The following is a 9,073-nucleotide window of genomic DNA, read 5'->3' on the forward strand; positions in this document are numbered from 1 at the left end:
TTAGGCATGGCTGTGGGGTATCTTAGGCCTGGCTGTTGGGTATCTTAGGCATGGCTGTGGGGTATCTTAGGCCTGGCTGTTGGGTATCTTAGGCATGGCTGTGGGGTATCTTAGGCCTGGCTGTGGGGTATCTTAGGCCTGGCTGTGAGGTATTAGTGGACTGATACAGTCCACCTCATACAGGCTGGTGTACAGGACATCATGCTGCTTCAATTGTCAAAATGTTGCTTTAAGAATAAGTATTAAATAACTGCAAACACTCAATAAACAAAATGGCTCTGGTTGTGAGCTCATGCTGTTTTGGTGGTTGTGAGTGTGAGTGTGTGTGTGTGCGTCTTAATGTGTTTGTGTGTCTGTCTGTGTGTGTGTGTGTGTGTATGTGCCTTAATGTGTTTGTGTGTCTGTGTGTGTGTGTGTGGGTTTCGTCGTGTCAGTCAGAGGACCAGCATGTTGGTTCTGCTCTCCTGGTCTGCTGCTCTGGGCCTTGAGAGAGCGGCGTCTGGAGCACAGACACTCCAGGCCCCAGCTAAGGGTTCATGATTAGAGCAGTGTGTGGGCGGGGAGGATTTACAACTTAAGACCATTAAAGCTGCCCTTTTCCTGACCATCCCGGTTAGCCTCCCTACGCTAACCATCAAGACCTCAGTTTGTATTAGCTTCCTTATGCTAACCAACAAGACCTCTCAGTTCATATTAGCCTCCCTACGCTAACCATCAAGACCTCAGTTTGTATTAGCTTCCTTATGCTAACCAACAAGACCTCTCAGTTCATATTAGCCTCCCTACGCTAATCGACAAGACCCGTTCAGTTCATATTATCCTCCCTACAGTAACCAACAAGACCTTCCAATTCATATTAGCCTCCAACTAACTCCAGCTAACCAACAAGACATCATTGTTAATATTAGCCTCCTTATGCAAACCAACAAGATATCTTCTGTTCATATTTGCCTGCCTATGGTAACTAACAAACCCCCTTTAGTTCATATAAGCTTCTACTGGCAAATCAAGAGCTCTTAATTCATACAAGATCCAGCGCACTTACCAACATGATGTCTGCCTCAGCTTCTAGGCAGTAAGGCATTCATTTTCATTTGAGTTAATTGAGTAAGTTATAGTAGCATTGGAGGTCAAGTGTAGTGACCAAACTAGGAAACGTAAGCTTTAAACTGTCCAAATGACCTACTGCACCCAGCACAGCCTCACAGACCCCACACTCATAAATCCCTTCGCCTCAGCAGGCAGCTCTGTGTGGAGCTTGTAACTGTAGTCAAGTCAAGTCAAATTTATTTGTAAAGAACAATTCCACGCTGACCAAAGTGCTGTACAATTTAATCACAATAAAATACATTTTCAAAAGAAATAGAAAACAGAAATAAAACAATTAGATCACACAAAAAAAAATTGAAAAACAAAAGCAACACACTCAACTAAGCATCTATATACACATCAAAAGAACAGAAACACCTCTAACAAAAAGCAAATATACAAATTAACTGTAGAGCTGCCTGAAGTTTAAAGCTAACTCTGAAATGTCTCACAGTAATGGGAATGAGGACAAACATGACAAACAAACACACAATCAACAAATCAACACGGTGACATTTTGGCAAAAGAGGAGCCCAAAAAGTGAGAAGATGAAGAGAGGCGCTTCGGTAAAACTTCACAAAGGGGTGGGCTGGGGCTGGGGCTGGGGCTGGGGCTGGGGCTGGGGCTGGGGCTGCGGCTGGGAGCTGAGTATCAGCACTAAGTAAATGTAGAGTTCAGGTCCTGGAATAGCTGCAGTAAAGCTGACACGTCTCCCACAGAAGATAAGAGCACTCGCGCACCGCCGTGGAAACCCCAGAGCTGATATTGACATTTTATTGTGAACAATGTAATCCAGAGGATCATTGAATCATCCACAGCCATAAACTGCAGAATAATAACGCTGTTATTTTATTGGTGAGTGGCGGCCTAACCCCCTCAACACTCTCCTTTATGAGGCATTAACAGACCCTCTGCAGAGGAGCTGAGGACGGAGCCGAGAAGAGAACAGTGAAGGGAGCCGAGAAGAGAACAGGGGTCCCAGTGGTGTGGAGTCATCATATTAACACAAGGCTCTAGTTTCATCCCTGCAGTGGGCGAGAGGACCACTTCTACTGTTGGCACTAACTACAGTGGAAACTAAGAGAGGACCACTTCTACTGTTGGCACTAACTACAGTGGGCACTAAGAGAGGAGCAGCTCTACTGTGGGCAATAAGAGAGGACCAGCTCTACTGTGGGCACTAAGAGAGGAGCAGCTCTACTGTGGGCACTAACTACTGTGGGCACTAAGAGAGGAGCAGCTCTACTGTGGGCACTAAGAGAGGAGCAGCTATACTGTTGGCACTAACTACTGTGGGCACTAAGAGAGGAGCAGCTCTACTGTGGGCACTAAGAGAGGAGCAGCTCTACTGTGGGCACTAACTACTGTGGGCACTAAGAGAGGACCAGCTCTACTGTGGGCACTAAGAGAGGAGCAGCTCTACTGTGGGCACTAACTACTGTGGGCACTAAGAGAGGAGCAGCTCTACTGTGGGCACTAAGAGAGGAGCAGCTCTACTGTGGGCACTAAGAGAGGACCAGCTCTACTGTGGGCACTAAGAGAGGAGCAGCTCTACTGTGGTCACTAAGAGAGGAGCAGCTCTACTGTGGGCACTAAGAGAGGAGCAGCTCTACTGTGGGCACTAAGAGAGGAGCAGCTCTACTGTGGGCACTAACTACTGTGGGCACTAAGAGAGGAGCAGCTCTACTGTGGGCACTAAGAGAGGAGCAGCTCTACTGTGGGCACTAAGAGAGGAGCAGCTCTACTGTGGGCACTAAGAGAGGAGCAGCTCTACTGTGGTCACTAAGAGAGGAGCAGCTCTACTGTGGTCACTAAGAGAGGAGCAGCTCTACTGTGGGCACTAAGAGAGGAGCAGCTCTACTGTGGGCACTAAGAGAGGAGCAGCTCTACTGTGGGCACTAAGAGAGGACCAGCTCTACTGTGGTCACTAATGGGGCAAGAGGACCAGCTCTACTGTGGTCACTAATGGGGCAAGAGGACCAGCTCTACTGTGGTCACTAATGGGGCAAGAGGACCAGCTCTACTGTGGGCACTAACGGGGCAAGAGGACCAGCTCTACTGTGGGCACTAACGGGGCAAGAGGACCAGCTCTACTGTGGTTTCTCAAATGTAGCGTCTGCATTCCAGTTTTGGTTTGCAAAAAGTTGTTGATATTTGAGCTCGACAGCCAATCAGATTACACCCTTCCCTTCCGTGCTCCAGAAGCACTGTGTTGATTGGCTGGTATTGTTTATGCTGTGTATGACCCTTTTTTTAGTTGTTTTTAGCTCAAACACTGAACAGACAGCTAGTGAACCAAAAGGAGCAATTTGCTGCATCTGACCGAAAGTGTTTAGGATTACAGTCTTACAGACTACAGACTGTACTTTTACCAGGGAGACAGTCTTGGACTGAACCTTTAACAGGGAGACATGATCAGTCTTGGACTGAACCTTTAACAGGGAGACATGATCAGTCTTGGACTGAAACTTTAAGAGGGAGACATGATCAGTCTTGGATTGAAACTTTAAGAGGGAGACATGATCAGTCTTGGACTGAACCTTTAACAGGGAGACATGATCAGTCTTGGACTGAAACTTTAACAGGGAGACATGATCAGTCTTGGACTGAACCTTTAACAGGGAGACAGGATCTGTGTTTGTGTGTGGCATGTGTGTGTGTGTGTGTGCCATACTCTGCCTTCTCATCTTAGCACACCCTAAAGGATGTTTGGGTTATGCCTCCCCAGGGTTGACTGAGATGGTGGTGTGCATGTGTGTGCGTGTGTGTGTGTACGTGTGTGTTTGTGTGTTTGTGTGTGTGTGTGTGTGTGTGTGTGTGTGTGTGTGTGTGTGTGTGTGTGTGTGTGTGTGTGTGCGTGTGTGTGTGTGTTCGTGTGCGTACATGTGCGTACATGTGCGTACATGTGCTTACATGTGCGTAGATGTATGTGTGTGTGTGTGTGTGTGTGTGTGTGTATAAGAGCGTCCTGAAACTGGACCCTCCTCATGGGACCAACTGAGGCCCTGTGAGGTGTGGGGCGATGAACTGATGCAATGAAACAAGCAAGGGATAGCAGAGGAGTGCCTCACCAGAGCTGTTCGTCAGCGATTACTGTGTGTTCACGAGTGTGTGTGTGTGTGTGTGTGTGTGTGTGTGTGTGTGTGTGTGTGTGTGTGTGTGTGTGTGTGTGTGTGTGTGTGTGTGTGTGTGTGTGTGAGAGCGATGACTGTGTGTTCTCGAGTGTGTTAATATTTGGCCTATCTGTCTTGGTTATCAGCGTGGCCACTTTGAGCTGGATGAGCGAATACTTGCAGAGGAATCCCAGTTTCACATTAAGTAATGTGCCATATTTAGAAACTTCTCCGCGCAATGAAACATTAGGGAAAACGGTGTGTGCGTGTGCTGAGCTGTCCCGACTGAATGAAATCAGCCTTTCAGCTGGGCTTAGGGGGTCTGGGTTTCAGTTCACAGCTGAAGCTTTTCCTTGCTCATATTCTCTGACACCGCTACGCTCGATCAGGTCTTAACAAATCAAGAATCTTTCACCAGTAATCTATGAAATCCACATCCTGGCATCCTGGTGATTTAGTATCCCGCTGTATAATCTGGATGTTAACACACATTTCCCCACGTCTGCCCGGCGCAGCTGAACTTTTCGCCGGGGGCGTCACAGCATCCGAAAAGGCAGGCAGATGTAATGGAAACTTCTGGAAGGCTGCAGAAATGAGTCACAGACACAGTCTTTTCATGAGGCCTCGCCACTCTAAAGAGAAGGCAAGGGATGGTGGGCTCCAGACACCAACCCACAGGAGCCGTCCCCTCCACTAACTCACACACACACACACACACACACACACACACACACACACACACACACACACACACACACACACACACACACACACACACACACACACACACACACACACACACTCACACATGCACGCAATCATGCATGCATGCACGCACGCACGCACGCACACACACACACACACACACACAGACACACACACACAGATGCTGCTTTATGTGCGCTTCTCACACACACAACTGGCTCGGGCTGTGCACTGCACTGTGGGATAGTTTAAAGGGTTAGAAACGCAAGCAACGACTACATGCCACAGCCCCTGCTGATGCCCCCCAAACATGTGAAGCATTTGGGGAATATTTTAGTAATAAAAATCATCCAAATCCATAATTTGATTCAGACCCTGGATAGCCACTCTAAATGCAGCCCAGTAGTACACCGTGGACCCATCACACGATGGCACAGTATATCCAGAGAAACACAAACCGTAAATAGTATACACGGAGAAACAAAACTGTAATTAGTATGCTTTTGGCACAGTATACACGGAGTAACGCAAACTGTAAATAGTAAGCATTTGGCACAGTATACACAGAGAAACGCAAACTGTAAGAAGTATGCTTTTGGCACAGTATATACGGAGAAATGCAATACACAAACTGTAAACAGTATACATGGAGAAATGCAAACTGTAAACGTGGAGAAACGCAAACTGTAAATAGTATACATGGAGAAATGCAAACTGTAAACGTGGAGAAACGCAAACTGTAAATAGTATACATGGAGAAATGCAAACTGTAAACGTGGAGAAACGCAAACTGTAAATAGTATGTTTTTTTGTTACTGTTGCTGCTTCTCTCGGTACCTAAGAACTTTTCCAAGGATTGCTGAGACTAACGTGCACCTGTCCCCCCCCCCCCCCCCAGAGGTGATGTCGAACCGGATGGAGGGCATGATGAGCTCCTACACCCCCCTGGCTCCCTCCCAGCAGCAGCTGGTCTCCATGGAGACGAACGGCTACAGCACCGACGCTTTCCAGCAGGGCCTCACCCCGCCTCAGATGCCCGGAGACCACATGAACCCATATGGTGAGTTTGGCAACACTCACACACACACACATTCAACATACATACACACACACACAAACATACATACACACACACACACACACACACACACACAGTAAGACACACACACAGTAAGACACACACACACATTCAACATACAGACAGACACACACACACACACACACACACACACACACACAGACATACACACACACATTAAGGCACATACACACACCTGCAACACTCCAAGACACAAACAGACACATTAAGGCACATATACACACACACGCACTGCCATAGCTGGAGATACTACCCACCTCCTATATATGGGTGTGTGTGTGCATTTGTGTACATTCCTGTGTGTGTGCATGCATGTGTATGTCTCCTGATGACACTAGTCTCTCCCAAAGCCCCCTGCTCCCATGTGATCTGTAGGTAGGGTGGGGGTGGCGGTGGGGGTGGGGGTTTGAGAAGTGGTGTGTGGCAATCTTCAGTGGAATAACTGTGGTGAGCTTTAAGAACACAACACAGTGACCCGTGGTGAGAGCCCCGGCAGAGGGTGGGGATGTGCCGACGGGAATGTTGAGGCCGGGCCCTGAGTGACGTCACCCTGATCACCAGGCTCCCAGCGGAGATGACATGAGATGAGCTGAGATGAGATGAGATGAGATTAGTATTAACCGCCATTCCAGAACTGGGTGCATTTTTCCCATTCGCACTGTCACTGGGCTTTTGTTTCTGGAAAGAACTCATCAAGTGCCTTAGAACAAAAACAAACATACCGAAGCTACCACACTCACTCACACACTCACACACACTCACTTACACACACACACACACACACACTGTCTGCCACATAGCCCCTACTCAGAGTCATGGAGAACAGTAACTGGCTCTGCAAATTCCAGAAATCTGTCATCCCCCATCCCCTCATTGGCCCCTCTCCCCAGTGTCCCGTCCGCACACACATTAAAGCACACACACACACACACACACACACACACACACACACACACACACACACACACACACACACACACACACATGCACTCTCTCCAGTGTCCTGCCATTTCCCTTTTCCAGCTCCCCAATCTCATCTCATCTCCTGTCATCTCCTCTTCCCTATTCTCCTCACTTCTCCCCTCCCTCCCTCTCCTCTCCTCTCCTCTCCACTCCTCTCCACTCCTCTCCTCTCCTCTCATCTCCTCTCTTCTCCTCCTCCCCTACTCTCCTCTCCCCATCCCCTCCTCTCCTCTCTTCTCCTCCTCTCCCCTCCTCTCCTCTTCTCTTCTCTCCTCTCCTCTCCCCTCCTCTCCTCTCCTCTCCTCTCCTCTCCTCTCCTCTCCTCTCCTCTCCTCTCCTCTCCTGCTCCATGGGATGAATGCAGGGTGGGGTATCGGTGCCAGCTCATTAAGTCCCGCGCCCCATCAAGCTGTCACTCCGTCATTACGGCTCCCGGAGCCCATTAAGCATAACTGGGCCCACAAGGAACATGATAGAGCCGGAGATTATGAAGGAAGTAAACAACGGCCATTAGCCCCGACCACTGCTGAGACGCCACTTTGTTTTTCACTGTCCTCTTGGACCCAGATGCCTTTATGTCTTTACCCATGACTGGCTGGCTGCTGGAGACAGAGAGAGAGAGAGAGATGAAGAGAGGGAGATGAAGTGAGAGAGGGGAGGGGAGGAGAGGGAGATGAAGTGAGAGAGAGGGGGGGAGGGAGATGAAGAGAGAAAGGGGAGGGGAGGAGAGGGAGTTAGAGAAAGAGATGAAGTGAGAAAGGGGAGGGGAGGGGAGGAGAGGAGAGGGAGTAAGAGAAAGGGAAATGGAGAGAACCCTTTTATTGACACTTTTTCAAATGGCCTGTAATTGGAGTCATAAACTCTGACTGCTGGCATGGAGAACTGTTTATTGTATTGCACTGTGATGGCCGCAGATGAGCCCAAATGTTTGTGCTGATGATAATTGTTTGTGTAATTTACAATCAGGCGCATATTTCCCGGCTATGCCAGGGAATCAGTTCTGCCATAACTCATCCCCAGGCGTCTCCTCTCCTCTCTCCTCTCTCCTCTCTCCTCTCTCCTCTCTCCTCTCTCCTCTCTTCAGGGAACGACTCCATCTTCCACGACATCGACAGCGACACCTCCCTCACCAGCCTCAGCGACTGCTTCATGGCCTCCTCCGATGTCAACTCCCTGCAAGCGCGCGTGGGGAACCCCATCGACCGACTCTACTCCATGCAGAGCTCGTACTTCGCCTCATGAAAGCGCCACTGCCCGCGGGCGCCGCACCTCACCCCACGACTTCACCACTGAACTCACTCAAGCATCACCACGAAGCAGAGCGGGAACCACAACATCAGGAACCACACCAGAACTCCACACAACACCGCACAGCGCAGAACCCAACCCAACCTTTTAGCCCCAGGAACCTCCGCAGAGCACAACTCGACACAGCACAAACTAAGATCATTCCACACAGAACCAGATCTGGCACAGAACCAACCAAAATGCAGAAAAACTCTACTCCACCAACCAAAATGCAGAGAACTCCACTCAACCAACCAAAATGCAGAGAAATCCACACAGAACCAATCACAATCCAGAGACCTCAACTCAGACCGGACCACGGTCCAGAGAAGTCTACACAATTCAGACCGGACCCCGGTCCAGAGAAGTCTACACAAGCCGGACCAGACCACGGTCCAGAGCAGTCCACACAAACCAGACCGTGATGATGTATAACCCCACGCAGCGCCATCACTGACTCCTCAGCGACATCACAGACTCACTGCCCACGCGGCCAATGAGAAAAGACAATGAACTCCACAATGAGATACTCCTCAGTGACATCACAGACTCAAAGCCCACGCGGCCAATGAGAAAAGACAATGAACTCCACAATGAGATAATCCTCAGTGACATCACAGACTCACAGCCCAGATCGGCCAATGAGAAGAGACGATGAACTCCACAATGAGAGACTCCCTTAGTGACATCACAGACTCAAAGCCCACCCGGCCAATGAGGAGTGACGATGAATTCCACAAAGAGAGACTGTTCACAGTGACTTTCCAACATCTCTCTGAGTTTTTATAGGTACCTGTAGAATGTTTGTAAACGACTG

The 9,073-nt window shown here is 49.0% G+C and overlaps 1 protein-coding gene across 2 annotated transcripts in view; it reads left to right on the plus strand.

The window, feature by feature from the left end:
* Positions 1 to 8,211, plus strand: part of lmx1bb (LIM homeobox transcription factor 1, beta b) — a gene marked incomplete at both ends in the record, with an annotated part of 76,603 nt that extends 68,392 nt beyond the window's left edge. The window contains 2 exons of one of the 2 annotated variants that reach the window (XM_080852116.1): positions 5,784 to 5,967; positions 8,054 to 8,211. In XM_080852116.1, the coding sequence (XP_080708242.1) occupies positions 5,784 to 5,967; positions 8,054 to 8,211 (342 nt within the window). The remainder of the gene's footprint in view (positions 1 to 5,783; positions 5,968 to 8,053) is intronic. The other variant, XM_080852117.1, reaches the window with a different exon arrangement.
* Between the last annotated feature and the right edge of the window lie 862 nt (positions 8,212 to 9,073).

The sequence above is a fragment of the Sprattus sprattus genome (assembly GCF_963457725.1).
Source record: "Sprattus sprattus genome assembly, chromosome: 15".
Lineage (NCBI taxonomy): Eukaryota > Metazoa > Chordata > Actinopteri > Clupeiformes > Clupeidae > Sprattus > Sprattus sprattus.